Source organism: Poeciliopsis prolifica, unplaced genomic scaffold (assembly GCF_027474105.1).
Source record: "Poeciliopsis prolifica strain line A6 unplaced genomic scaffold, Auburn_PproV2 SCAFFOLD017, whole genome shotgun sequence".
Classification (NCBI taxonomy): domain Eukaryota; kingdom Metazoa; phylum Chordata; class Actinopteri; order Cyprinodontiformes; family Poeciliidae; genus Poeciliopsis; species Poeciliopsis prolifica.
The window spans coordinates 1,509,008-1,523,729 of record NW_026562392.1 but is presented as its reverse complement, the minus strand read 5'-3'; the positions used below and the strand labels follow the sequence as shown (position 1 = coordinate 1,523,729).

The 14,722-nt window shown below is 38.4% G+C and overlaps 2 protein-coding genes and 1 long non-coding RNA gene across 3 annotated transcripts in view; 1 reads left to right on the top strand and 2 right to left on the bottom strand.

The window, feature by feature from the left end:
* LOC129367440 (low-density lipoprotein receptor class A domain-containing protein 4-like) overlaps positions 1–14,722 on the top strand; it is a 215,163-nt gene that overhangs the window by 140,513 nt on the left and 59,928 nt on the right. The gene's annotated exons all lie outside the window — the stretch shown is intronic.
* On the bottom strand, positions 4,908–5,524 carry LOC129367444 (uncharacterized). Its single transcript, XR_008606702.1, has 3 exons — positions 5,361–5,524; positions 5,125–5,210; positions 4,908–5,028 (listed from the first exon to the last, which is right to left on the bottom strand). It is a non-coding gene; the product is annotated as an uncharacterized LOC129367444 (long non-coding RNA).
* On the bottom strand, positions 6,964–10,656 carry LOC129367442 (SUN domain-containing protein 2-like). Its single transcript, XM_055041856.1, has 9 exons — positions 10,568–10,656; positions 9,945–10,035; positions 9,695–9,861; positions 9,519–9,592; positions 9,311–9,431; positions 9,101–9,213; positions 8,801–8,974; positions 8,446–8,535; positions 6,964–7,344 (listed from the first exon to the last, which is right to left on the bottom strand). The coding sequence occupies exons 2-9, from the start codon at positions 10,031–10,033 to the stop codon at positions 7,231–7,233; spliced, it is 942 nt and encodes a 313-aa protein (XP_054897831.1). The 5' UTR covers positions 10,034–10,035; positions 10,568–10,656; the 3' UTR covers positions 6,964–7,230.

Genomic DNA, 14,722 nt, shown 5'->3' with positions numbered 1-14,722 from the left:
GGTGGAAAGGCAAGACATGCAGCTAATGACCCGCAGCCTTGTGGCGCCTCAAGACCTGATTTTCTATTCTTTATATTTTGCTTCTCTGTTTAAGGTACAACTTTCCAACTGTGGATGAAACTCAAGCATCCTGCATTAAAAGGTGAATGACTCTTTGTCAGAGCAGAGAACATGGGATTCAGCTGTTTTGTTGGTTCTGCTTCCATGTTGGAGCGCACGCCGTGTCCAAGCCTGTCTGCTGACGCAGCAGAATTATGTCACATATTCCACAACCTAGTCTACCTGGTGACCAGGTTGGATATGCTACAGTGTTAAATGCCTGTTACTTTCCCATCCCATCATGTCTTTCTCGTCCATTAAAACCAAACACAGTGACGGCTTACACACCTGGAACCATAGGAGTGGCATCATTCTGGCCATGGGCTTACTGGTCGCAAAATGTGTCTTCTTCTGCAATTTATGCTGCTGCATACAGAGTTAATGTTTCACTTTTACTCTAAGTTTCTAACTTTTTTGGAGCCTACAAAAGATGTAATCCCCCCACATCCTCCAGCTCCAGAGTAATGGCAAAAATCATAATTCATGTTGCTGTTTCATGTAATTAGAAGCAAACGCATTATCTTATCATCACCTCAAATGCTGATTACATTCCCCATGTGCAACCTTTCTCTGCATGGTGCTACTGCTGTTGACAATGAAGTTAAAATATTTCTAAAATATTTCTAAACCCTTCATACGTGCAATAAAGGAGCGCTGAAATATTCTTATTCCATGAAAGTGAAAATAAATGAAACATTTGTGCAAGTAAAAGTCGGAGTTTCTTTTTGTGAAATTGTATGAAGGGACCTCAAAGACTCATATTTGGGTTTTCATAAAACTTCCTCCACATGGTTTGGACATCTTCATGAAAGATTAGAGATTTTCGGATCAGATTTTTAATTTTTTTTCCATTATGGTGTCAAACAGGCTTCCAAATCCGCTCCAACTGACCAACCTGTGTGGCTGGACTTCCTCTCCATCTGCATGAGTGTGTTGTGATCTATCTCATTAAGTCCAGGTTGTAGCGGGGAGTCGTGGCAGTGACAGGTTTATTAAATATCTCAGGGCATGCAGTGGACATGGCAGGGAGGAAAAACCCCACCGCTTATGTAATTAATGTGGCCACGTTCATGTTTGGAGTGTTTGCGTGTGTGTGTGTGTAAGCCTGCATGTCTTCAAGAGGGAGTAAAGCTGATAATGACTGTGTGTGTGCGTGTGCATGTGTGTGTGTGTTCCTGGATGGTTGTTTTCGCTGCGCTGTGCAGGGTAAATGGGGGTTGTTCTGAGACTACGATTGAGGTGAACCTCCTACAGAGAGGAGCTACAGAGAGAGAGATAAATGAGAGATGAAAATGGTGAGGAATGAAAAGCCTGAAAGTCTCAAAGGAACAACAGCGTCTTGTGATTATTTTTTATTTCATTATTTTTTTACTGCAATTGACCACCTAGTTGGATACTCTCAAGTGTCCTTTGCAAAACAGACACTTCATAGTGTCTGTAGTAAGAATACTATCGCTGAAACTTCAGATGAAACCCAGGCAGAACCCTGAAGAACTCAAAAACCTTTTTACCATCTGTAATTTACGTTAAGATATTCTACCTGTAGTACTCCGGTTTACAAGGGAAGAAGTGTTGGTTGTCTTTTGGAGTTTAGGGGAAACTCAAAGCTGAAGACATGGTGTATAGGGTTTTAACAAGCTGCTTTTATCAGGCTTCAGTATATAAATTTTATTTAAAAAATAATCTTTTTTTATATATATTTGTTAAAACTATCACAGTATAATCCAAGAAAAGTTTGATCTCCTTCATCTCCTCTTTGTGCTGCTAATACTAACTGAAGAAATTCACCACTCCCAACCAAAAACAACCAATCAGACAGGATGAGGGTTTTCGTTCTGTCAGTGAATGTTGTGTACTCGCTGGTCAATGTGCTGATGGCGGAGGAACAGCTTCCTGTTACAGGAGAACTGATTATCTGCTGTCATCTGTGGCCATGCTAACTAGCCTTAGCATTTAAGACAGTATGCTAATGCTCTAAGACCCGACTCCTGGCTCTGATTGGTTATTTGGAATTAGGGCTGAGAGAAGGCAGAGGAGCCAAACTATCATAACACATTGACAATTTCACAAATGTGTAAAAATAGATGTATTTTATTTTATATTACATACTACAGAGTTACATCAGAGACACCACTTTAGTTAGTGAATAGTTTTACAGAATATTTTTCTTGTATTTATCTTGTCAAATAAATATCAACTGAGTTGAATATCTTTTGACTGATTTGTTGGACGTACATTACTCAAGCAAATTTAAACTTAATCCTCTGAAGATTAAACAAGAATGAGCTTTTGGCTGAACAGTGCATACACTGGAAAAAGTGTGGCCTTGCTTAAAGTAAAAAGTTTGATGTCCATTTGTTGCATCTAAAATATTTGACTTCACAGAATGTAAATAAAGTTGTTTGGTACAACATGGCTATTTAATTTTGATTCAAACCATATTATTGTACTTGAGCCAATATTAATTCTTCACCTTTATCCAAGTTAAATTATTTACATTTCAGTTTTGGAACCAAAGTAAAATATTTACATTGAACCAATCAAATATATATACATCGCACCAAAGCAATATTCAGGCATTAGCACCAGTTAATTCATTTTCACCATAAAAGTCTTTTTTTTTTTTTTCAGAAATTTGGTTTAAAAAACTATTTGCATCACTCACATCAATCACACTTAATACACTCCAGCAACATTTTTACAAAGTCATTTATTCCTCACAAGTAAAAAAGGAGAAAAAAAAGTGACATGTTCAGACAAACAAATATAAACATGTCATTGTTGCTCAGAGCAATGAAATAAAGACAATATGGCTTACCAAGCTAAATTAAATGGTTGGAAAGCATCCACTGTTGTACTGTTCAAACACAAGGAATGTTGCATCTCTAAACATCATCAAAGAAGTAAAATTCCAACAAAAGCAGTCCACGAAAGTGACACCGTGAGCCTGTATAACAAAGTGCTGCTGAGGTGGTCTACCTCTTAAATAGAAGCCAGTGGCAACTACATGCACACATTAAGCACACACAAATATACACCACTGTGCAGTTTTGAGTTCACCACTGAGTTTGCGAATCTTGGAAGTCATCTTGTTGGAACCAAGCTCCATCAGGATCTTCTGAAGGGCCTCAAAGGTGAACCTGAAACCCTGTGGATACTCCATGATAAGGGCATAGCAAAGTCCAAAGAGCATTACAACTCCGGCTGCAACAGAAGGCAACTCATTGAGGACTTCCACACCATCAATGACAATCCCAACGTCTTGGGGCTGCTGTAGAAGGCTTGAATTCTCTCTGAAGACGAAGTCTGCCATGATGGTCCTCTCCAGCTCCTGCTTGGCTTGATCTTTCTGGGAGACCTGAGGCAAAATATAGGAAATATGCAACTGAACAACTGCAGTCTGGCACACCTCATTAATCACTATATATTGTATAATGGCATAGGTGGTCTCCTGTGATGAATAAAGTTGAATCATCATTGTGACAGAAAATATCTGGACATACCATGTATTCCTTTATAAGGTCCTCAACACGTTCTCCCAGGTAGATGAGAGCTTTGAGGATACACTCCCTTCTGAAATCTGCATCAGCACCCTTTAGGGACAATCAAAATGGTTATTATGCAATGTGTAGACTAATCTAGCAACTCAATTCCTAGCTCTACCATAAACAGTGCTTTTACAGGTCAATATTGAATCCATGGCAGACTAATTCAAAGCAGTGAAAATGTAAAGCCATTCTAGTACATCTGCCAGAGGCCACTGGTAGTCCCTCTTTAAATATGAAGACAGACTGGATGGCTCCTGTTTTGGTTCCTACAGTCTCAAAGTATCTTTGGTGCAGTGACAGGTGCACAAATACTGAACAGTTTCTTCCCCCGGGCCATCAGACTGCTTAACGCCAAATAACATCCCTCCACACACGCACAAACCAAATGACCCCCCATGGACATGGTCAATACATGCACTTTAGTTTAGTTTTTTTCACAACACTGAACCTGTGTATTCAATGGCACTTGTATTGTATTTATTTATTGGGTAGTATAAGGTTTTAGCTCTGCTACACTGGTAGCGAAGTAATGACATTTCGTTGTCAAGATTCACCTTGTGTTTTTTTGTACAATGACAATAAAGGAAGTCTAAGTCTAAGTCTATGAGCTACTACACATTAATGTACTCATAGGTGGCACATGTTTTTCTTTTTTTAAATGGTTGGTATAAACACACTAGACAAACTAATTGACTTAATATCCTGAGCTAGTCAAGTTCACGGTGTAGCCGAGCGAACCGTGGTGGAAGCGATTGATTGGTAACGAATTATGCCTACCTTAATTAATTTCAGCTACAACCGAACAATGTACATAGTGATATTTCTCGTGAAATACGTGTAAGTTCAGAAATGACACCACATTTAACCCGGCGAAAAAAGAAAGCGTTTACTGGGATACCCATATTTAGGCGGGACCTTCAGCTTGCTAACCAGGTGACATTAACTCAGTCTTTTGCATTAATACAATTGTAGGCCTGTTAAGACATCAGCTTAGGTTAGTACTTACCGCAGGTTTATTCTTCGATTAAATGCTAGGACGTTAATCATTCTTTCTTTCCCATGCCGAAACGGACGATGCTCTCCAAGCACTTCTCCACAACTTCTTCTCACGTGACTCAGATTCAAATTATTACATCATTTCCTGTCAGTATGTTTTGAGAGAAATCAAAATATTTGCTTTCTTTCCTTCAGAAGTATGATTAATTCAGTCTGAATCAAAATTGACACCTCAGAATGCAAAAAATTGACTTTCACCATCAAGTCAATTATTTTACAATGTATTCAATGGTAGTTATTAGCTTGAATGAACAGCTCCGTGCATCACTTTTTCCAGTGTGGCTGTGATACGTATTTGAGCTTGTCTTGCGTAAAATTGTTGCTCCTGTGCACAAAACACAAAACAGAAATAATGTGAGTCATAAAAATGTAATACTGAAAATTTGAAAACTAGTTTATGATTTTATTTGTAATGGCTCACCTTGAGACTCCAAAGCAAATGGTTCTGATATGTTTCTGATGTTATCTTAGACCCCATCTGACCTTAAGTTCCTCACATTCTGGTACCTTGATGGAACCACAGTTAGCAGTCACAGGAGGGCCTTGGAGTACATTGAATTCTTTGACATTTATATCAGTGAGGAAGATAACTGACTGTTTATAGAGAGAAACTTCCTGCAAAATCGGACTTGGGATAACTTTGTCTCCTTGAAATACCTGATTCCTTTGGTAGTCCTTCATTGAAAACCTTGAATCGCTCTTAGTCTGATCCCTCCCCAATGGCAGCCTGCCTGGGAAGCCTCACTACTGGGTGAAGCCCAAGCCAAAACCTCCATCTGGGTCATGGGGATACTCAAACCCCTCCACCACGTTAAGGTGGCGATTCTGCGGAGGGGTCACCAGCAGATCGCGATGGATGTTTAATCCAAGGGATCTCCCATCCTGAGCAAGCGCAAGGCAACAGTGGAGAGGAAAACTCCCTTTAAAAGGAAGACACCTCCAGCAGAACCAGGCTCAGGATGAGCAGCCTTCTGCCGAGGCTGGCTGGCTTCAAGAGGGCAAAAATAATGAAAAAAAGAAAAACAAAAAACTCTCAGCAAACCTCTGAAAGAAGAAAGACAGATTTAGTTACAATATTAGTTTACATTACACATATTAAAAAAGAGAGATGTAGGAAAGTAGTTCTCAGTCTATTAGTCTACAGAAAATAATGCCCAGACTGTTGCAGTTTATTGCCTGTAGCAGTAAATTACCTGAAAGAATAACATTCACTGTTATCTACAAAGTGATGTTGCTGTGTTCCCATATCCTGGTCAAAATGTCTTACATTTTGATCAAGAAATAAATGTACTGTTTTCAGAGTTTATGTTTGTGTTTGAATATGTTAATCTTCTCAGACAGTTTATGTTAAATGTAACAGCAGTTTATGTAAAAGCTGTTATTACATAAACTGTAATAACAACAGTTTATGTTATGTTGTCAGTACTTTCATTTTAAATGGTGCAAAAAATAGGACTTAAATTCACAACATGGAATTGTCCAGGTTGCCAATCCATCCCAGTGCAACACACAGGAATATCAACCATGCAGTGCCAATTAACCTAAGTCATGTTCTGACTGTGGGAGGACGCCGGAGTACCGAAGAGAACCCGCACATGGCACTTTTATTATGTCTGAACCTCTTTTCTGCAAGGCAACAATGCTACCAAGTGTACCATTGTGCAACCCTCATTCCCAATGCATTAGAACAAAGTCTACACTATTACAGTATAAATGGATGATGAGAATATACATCACCCCTGTAAAACTGAATAGTTTAACCCCATCATTCTAGATTTGTGTATACATGGTGGAGAAAGGGGCACTATTACATCGCTTGTGGCAATGCAACAAAACCACGGATTTTTGGGAGGAGGTTAAGAACATGAGAATTATTTAAAAAGATGTGTTAATGGATCCTGTTCTATTTAGAGATAGACAGGACAATCAACCATGCAACACATACTCACACGTAAGTAGGCTTTGGATAGACCAATTAACCTAACAGTCATGTTCTTACTGTGGGAGGAAACCGGAGTACCCGGAGAAAACCCACACATGCTACTTTTATGATGTCTGTGGGAAGAAACCGGTGTAGCCGGAAAGAGACCCACGCATGCTACTTTTATGATGTCTGTGGGAGGAAACCGGAGTACCCGGAGAAAACCCACACATGCTACTTTTATTATGTCTGTGGGAGGAAACCGGTGTAGCCGGAGAAAACCCAGGCATGCCATTTTTATTATGTCTGTGGAAGGAAACCGGTGTAGCCGGAAAGAGACCCACGCATGCTACTTTTATCATGTCTGAACCTCGTTTTTGTAAGGCAGCAGTGCTGCCAACTGTGCCATTGTGCAGCCCTCATTTCAGTCCGTCAGAATAAAATCTATACTATTACAGTATAAAGGGACCATAATAATGTGTCACTCCTGTAAAACATAATAGTAATTGGTTCCTGTTGTACCTGTGGGCCTTTGTGTATATGTGTATGGAAAAGAAAAAAATACATTCCCTTTGATATCTTTTATCCATTTTCTCCTTGTCCTCATCATTTGGCAAGTTCACCGTGAACTCTAAAGTTGTAAAGGCAGGTGTAATCCGGATGACCCCAGTTACTGTTCACATTTAGAGTCACGTAGTGGAATGTGTCAACTTTATCGGCCTGTAAACCAAGACAGATACAAATTAGGTTAGACTGATAATCCATAGTTACAAATAGACAGACAATAGACACAAAGGAGGTCTGTCTTATGGAAGCCGAGTTCAACTGGCCTTGCTGCAAATATATTTGCATAGTTTATCTCAAGATAGCAAGGTAATTACACTGAGGTTTTACTAACCAGAAAGGAAAATGTTATGTAGTAACACTGGGATTTAATTGTTTGTTATACAGAGACAAGAAAAATGATTGTTTGTGAAGTGTTGTCAAGCATAATTCACGTGATTATTATTAACTCAATTTAAAATGATTGTAAATAATTACAAAAGCTGAAGAGAAACATATTTAAATGTGAGGCATGATTTATTTGGGTAGAGGAAGTCTTTTATTTTGAAGAATGCTTAACAGAATCTGGTTCTGTATTTTCTCACAGTCTTGCTTCTGTTGACTTTGATTGCTAGGTAACAAACTGTTGCTGTTATGAGCTGTCGCTGTTTTCTCCCCATTAAAACTGAACAAAAATGTTCAATAAAAGAAATCCGAGTCTCCGTCTTGATGGAAGAAGATTCCACACCGCAGCAATAAGACGTTGACTTTTTGTTTTTTGTTGTCAAGATAAATAAAAGTCTTAACGAGATTTATGCCAAGAGAAAAATTATTTTCCTCCCTAAGTGATGGCCAAAAAAAAATCAACAGTTTTTTCTATCTGTTCACTTTGTATGTGTGTTTTGGAATAGTTATGGTTAAATAACAAAACTTTATGCAGGTGGGGAATGGTGGTTTATTTAGGCACTATTTCTAGCCAACATAATTCAATTCAATGCTATCTATCTGTTACAGTCTCTCTCAACAGCTCTGGAAGTGCAGAATTAACATAATGTTTATGGTTTAAATAGAAATTTTCATTGGAGCATTTTGAATGGAGCAATAGTACGGTACTTTATTTCAAGTACTTTGTATTTTAATTCAATGCTAGTAATACCCAGTAAAGAACCTTATGGTTGTATGTTCGGAAATATGATCAGCATTTATAACAGGGTCAGTCGATCTGGGCTTCTGTGAAAACAGTATTTGGTTTATAAAGCATTCATTTGACATATTTACAGGAAGTTTGAAGGTCTGTATTTGGTCGCCATCTTCATCATACAAGAAAGTTCCCAAATGAGTTTCCTCATCTTGCAAGTTCTCCTTTCCCTGAGACAAAATCAGACAGAAATGCAATTCATTATCTTGTTCTTTCTCGATATGTGGAAGTTATTTGATGTATCTAAAAACATATCACATCCCGAGGTAAGCAGAAAATTAATTAGTGCAGAATGAAAGTTTACAGAGTTTAGAATGAGATCAAGTGATGTCATACTGAATCAATACATTTTAAATGTATACAATTTAAATGTACACTTAACATATACTATAGGTGGATGTTTTATAGTTTTCACACTCATTTTACGTGACTTACATAGACAGAAAATTCTCGAGGAGCACTAGAGACTGAGGAAGTCGGGGAAACGAACTTGGGAATATGACTCATTGACACATGAGTGACGGTGGTTTTGTGGGACAGTGCTATGGATAAACGTCCCGGTAAATCTGCGAAGGCCCAGCAGTGTCCTGGACTGAGATGAGATCTTCCCTGAAAACAGAGAACAAAACAAAGTTTAGGCGGGTTACCAAGACTTAGAGAAAAGAAAACTGTAAAGCCTAATATTATATCAACAAGAAACACCACTTTTCCTAATATTTATTTTATCATTCAGACCTTAATAACGATTTCTGGGCCTATAGCAGGTAGCTTGATAGATACCCCAAACAATTCAAATTCTTTATAGGTGTGATATGTATCTGAGCTTGTCTTGCGTAAAATTGTTGCTCCTGTGCACAAAACACAAAAACAGAAATAATGTGAGTCATAAAAATGTAATACTGAAAATTTGAAAACTAGTTTATGATTTTATTTGTAATGGCTCACCTTGGGACTCCAAAGCAAAGTTGGGCCACAGATCTACTTGTGGCAGAAGGTAGTCTACCTTTGTCTCCATCAATTGCAGCCTGGAGAGATATCCCTCATCCTTACGTGCAAAGACTCTAACCTGTGCACAACATGGAAGTTAACAGCTTGTTCTTATGTTTGTTCATGATAATTAAATCAGCGTTAAGATTAGGAAGAGAAAGCCTACCATGTCAATTTCAGGTGGTGTCATCGATAACTTCGAGGGTCGTGAGTGGAGGGAAATATTCCACCAAATACAACCTGATGAACATGAGCAGAAGATGACAGTGAGACAACATTCAAAATGCAGTCTTTCTATAACACTTCAAATAGTCTACAAATTTGTAGAAGGAGAATATTTACCAAAAGCAGCAAAGATGAGAAAGACAAAGGTGTGAAAGCAGCTTTGAATCAGCGTGTCTATTGTCTGGGTTGCTTGGTCTTCACGACAATGAATCCTCACTCTTAATATCATCTCCCTATTTGAAGGGTGGTTCACAGGGAAATATGCTGTGCGCCTCCGTCTGGGCCTAGATGGAAAATATGCAAGTGAGTTAAGATATACACGACTGCATAAAACATAAGAGTTAAAAAAATTGCTGATTTAATATACCTGACTGGCGTCTCCCTGTATGAGATAACAGGTTGGCCATACATGTCATAGTACCCATTGTTTTGCAAACGTTCACTTCGTCTTTGCATGACTATAGAAAACAAAGACAGGGAAAGGTTATCCGTGTCTGGCACAAAGCATGTCCAAAATGTACAACACAACTCTACAGTAAGTCATTTTCAAAGTAAACATTGTAAATTAAATGATGTAATATATCAAAAACTTCATTTAATGTTTATCAAATCATCATGATAAACACAAACATATTATATGAACTGAAATGAGGATTAAATCGATCATTTCATGTGTGAAAATCATAAACTATCTATCAAACTTGAAGGAAAAACAATTTTTTCCACGTAGAACTCCTTATATTTTTTCTGCTGTTTCAATATTCAATGAAGTTTGCAAATATGAAAAAAAAAACGTGCTGAAATACAAATGAGACATTTGATATTTACATCAAGAAGTTGCTAAAATGGTTTGATTAGAGCTAAAAACTGATTACTAACAACTTGTCTTCCTTAACCTATTTGCAGCATTGCTGCACACGTCCTTCAAAAAACTAGCACAAAATGACAATTTTTTTTCTTTGCCTCACTCACTTCTAAATAAATACTTACTTGAAAAACCGAAGCTCAGTTCAACTTAATGAATTTCTTGAAGTAATATGTCTGACTCTTCTGACTCTAACTCTTCAAATGGATGAATTCCTGTAGGAACTCCTCTCTTATTGACAAAAGTTCCAAAAGCGCCTGATGACAAGTCATTCCATATGATATCACAATGTTCAACAGAACCTGCCCACAATTCATTTCTAGCTTTTTAAATTCATTTCAAACAATTAAAAAATAATGTCCATTCTGCTGTTGAATTAGTCAATCAAATCACTGCTCTCAACGAAATCAAGAAATGTTTACTCTCCTGGTGGCATTTACATACAGTTATTGCACAGTTTTTTAGATGTGTAGTTTTTAGCCACAGGTACAAAACACTGGAATGAAATGGCTTAATTACCTCCTCCTTGTTCTCCACAGCCTTGCTAATGACCAAATTATTCTATTCAGGAGTGGTGCAGCAGAGGCACATCTAAAAGTTGTAGGACACCGGGCCTCGAGGACTGGAGTTAGACACATATGGCCTATAGCCTATTGTCTATAACCTATAGCCTATAGCCTATAGTCTATAATCTATAGCCTATTCCCTATAGCCTTTAGCCTATAGCCTATTGTCTATAGCCTATTGTGTATAGCCCATTGCCTATAGACTATAGCATACTGCCTATAACCTATAGCATATAGACTATTGCCTATAACCTTTAGCATATAGCCTATTGCCTATAGCCTATTGTCTATAGCCCATTGCCCATAGCATACTGCCTATAACCTATAGCATATAGCCTATTTCCTATAGCCCATTGCCTATAGCCTATAGCATACTGCCTATAACCTATAGCATATTTCCTATAGCCTATTGCCTATTGCCTATAGCCTATTGCTTATAGCCTATAGCCTAGATACTATTGTCTATAACCTATAGCCTATTGCCTATAGCCTTTTGCCTATAGTCTATTGCCTTTGCCATTCGCCTATAGCCTGTAGCCTATAGCCTATTGCGTATAGCATATAGCCTATAGCCTATTGTCTATAGCCTATTGCCTATAGCCTAGAGCCTATTGTCTATAACCTATAGCCAATTGCCTATAGCCTATTGTCTATAGCCTATTGCCTATAGCCTGTAGCCTATAGTCTATTGCTTATAGTCTGCTGCCTATTGCCTATAGCCTAGAGCCTATTGTCTATAGCCTATAGCATATAGCCTATTGCCTATGGCCTGTAGCCTATAGCCCATAGCCTATTGCCTATAGCCTATTGTCTATAGCCTATTGCCTATAGCCTAGAGCAGGGGTCACCAACCTGGTGCTCGCGGGCACCTGGTCGCCCGCAAGGACCATTTGAGTCGCCCGCGGACCAGTTCTAAAAATAGCACAACTCACTACTGAGCGGTCCTCAGTCTAAAATTAAATTTTATTCAGTTATTATTTTTATGTTATTTGTGTTTATATACATTATATATACACATCTATAAAAATATGTTAATTATATATATATATATATATATATATATATATATATATATATATATATATATATTATATATATATATATAGACTCCTCTATATATATATATATAGACTCCTCTATTCAGGAGTGGTGCAACAGAGGCACATCTAAAAGTTGTAGGACACCGGGCATCGAGATGTATATATATATATATATATATACATCTCGATATATATATATATATATATACATCTCGATATATATATATATATATATATATATATATATATATATATATATATATATATATATATATATTATTAAAGCTTTGGTGAACTCTGACCTAATCTAGTTCAAAGAGCAGTATTGTGCGAGCCAATCAGCGGTCGTGAAAAGTATGCTAGGAGTTCCGCGAAGGTAATCGGTGAATGCAGTTTCCTACCCCCCAAAAATGGCAGAAAAAAGAAGGAAAACTTATACTTTTAAAAACGAATGGGAGGAAGAGTTATTTTTTACAACTGTGAAGGGAACCTGTGTGTGTCTTATTTGCGGGGCGACTGTGGCGTCGGCGAAGCGACACAATGTGGAGAGACACTTCACTACATGTCAAAAGCTACAATGCTAACTACCCACCGGGAAGCGCATTGCGGACAGAAAAATCCCGTGAGCTCAAGGCAGCTTTGGGGAGGCAACAGTCTTTTTTTTCAAAAGAGCCAAAAAAAGTCCCAAAAAACAACGGAAGCCTCGTTTAGAGCTACACATTTTCTAATAAAGAAGAAGAAGGCATTTTCAGACGGAGAAGTTGTCAAAGAAGCAATGATTATTATTGCTAATGTAGCCGACTTGAACTCTGCGTTGTGTAATAAAAGGGACCAGCAGACGAAGACTCGGGATGTCTAGCAGGTTTATTCTGTTTGAAACAAAAATAAATCAATGCAGCGGTCTGGGCTCCGACCTTCCCATACACAGCACACACCTCTCCCCAGCGCAGTTCGGCGCGAACTGACACAAGAACGTGTCAAAACTAAAATTCCGTCAGAGGTTCACTTAACAATAAAGCATCCAAACAATCAAAACAAAAACAAACAGAAATCATCTGCCCAACAGTCACAATTCCCACAGTTCAAATTGAAGCAATAAAAATAATTTTCCATTATAATATGAAAACATATTAATTACATCAATCTAACATCCAGATAACACTTTGAAGCAATTCACATACCTGTTTGAAACAAAAATAAATCAATGCAGCGGTCTGGGCTCCAACCTTCCCATACACAGCACACACCTTAAACGACCAAAAAATAAAAATGACCAGGTTGGCTTGATAAACTCAACAAATGTCGAAATGGTGGGAATCAAGAGCTGCACCAACATAAAACAGTAGAAAATCAATATATAAGATATGTTAAGTTAGCAAACATACTTTTTTTAGAATATTTTGAATATTTTCACAAACAAACTGATGACAGCTAGTACACTCACCTCTCCCCAGCGCAGTTCGGCGCGAACTGAGGAGAGTAGCGCGAACACACAGGATGTGATGCAAAACCGGAAACAAGAAAATAAACAGGAAACGAGAAAATAAAAGCTTCTTTACCAAAATAAAATTACACCTCGAAATTGAAGAAAAACAAATATACATAGATAATGAAGATGGATTTGGGATGAAATATAAACAATTTTTTTGCATACTTGCTACACTAACACTGTTCTCAAGGATGAGAAAAATGGAGCCGATCTGATCTCCACTCTCTCTGACGTACAACTGGGGGCCTCTACGATGGCTAGACGAGTGTCACTTATGTCTGGTAACTTGGCTGATCAGCTGGATCAGGATCTGGCGAGGTGCAGGTGGTTTAGCATCCAGTGCGACGAGTCCGTGGACAGCAGCAGTACAGCGCAGCTATTGATTTTCGTCCGGATGGTCTTTGAAGATTTTTCTACCAGAGAGGAACTCCTGACGTTACTCCCAATAAAGACAACCACAAGGGGAGCTGACATTTTTAAAACTGTGAAGGAGTTTTTTATACTCAGAAAGGTGCCGATGGAAAAGCTGGTAGGGTTGACTACAGACGGGGCACCTGCTATGATCGGCCGACATACAGGTTTCATCGCTCACTGTCAAGGTGACCCAGACTTTCCCAAATTTCTGCATTATCACTGTGTCATTCACCAGCAGGTGTTATGTGCAAAAGTGATCGGCTTTGACCATGTGATGAGTCCCATTGTAAAAATTATAAATAGCATCCGATCCAAAGCAAAACAGCATCGAATTTTCAAGTTGCTATTGGAGGAGATGTCAGCTGAATATGGTGACTTGCTGCTACACACCGAAATCAGATGGCTCAGCAGGGGGCGAGTTTACTTCGTTTTTTGACACTTTTGGATGAAATCAAAGAGTTCATGCAGTCCCGAGGTGAAGATGTCTCATTGCTGGAGGACACAGCGTGGAGACTTGACCTGGCATTTTTGACAGACATTGCTGGGAAACTGAATCACTTGAACTGTGAGCTGCAAGGCAAAGACAAGACTGTCATTGATATGATAAGTGCTTTAAATTCATTTAAAGCCCAGATGAACATTTTCACATGTCATTTACAGAGAAAAAACGTGGTGCACTTTCCCTCTGTGCAGTCTGTGCTGAAAGACAACACTTCTGCATCTTAGACATTTGAAATAGTTGCAGAAAAGTACTGTGAAGTCATAAACAGA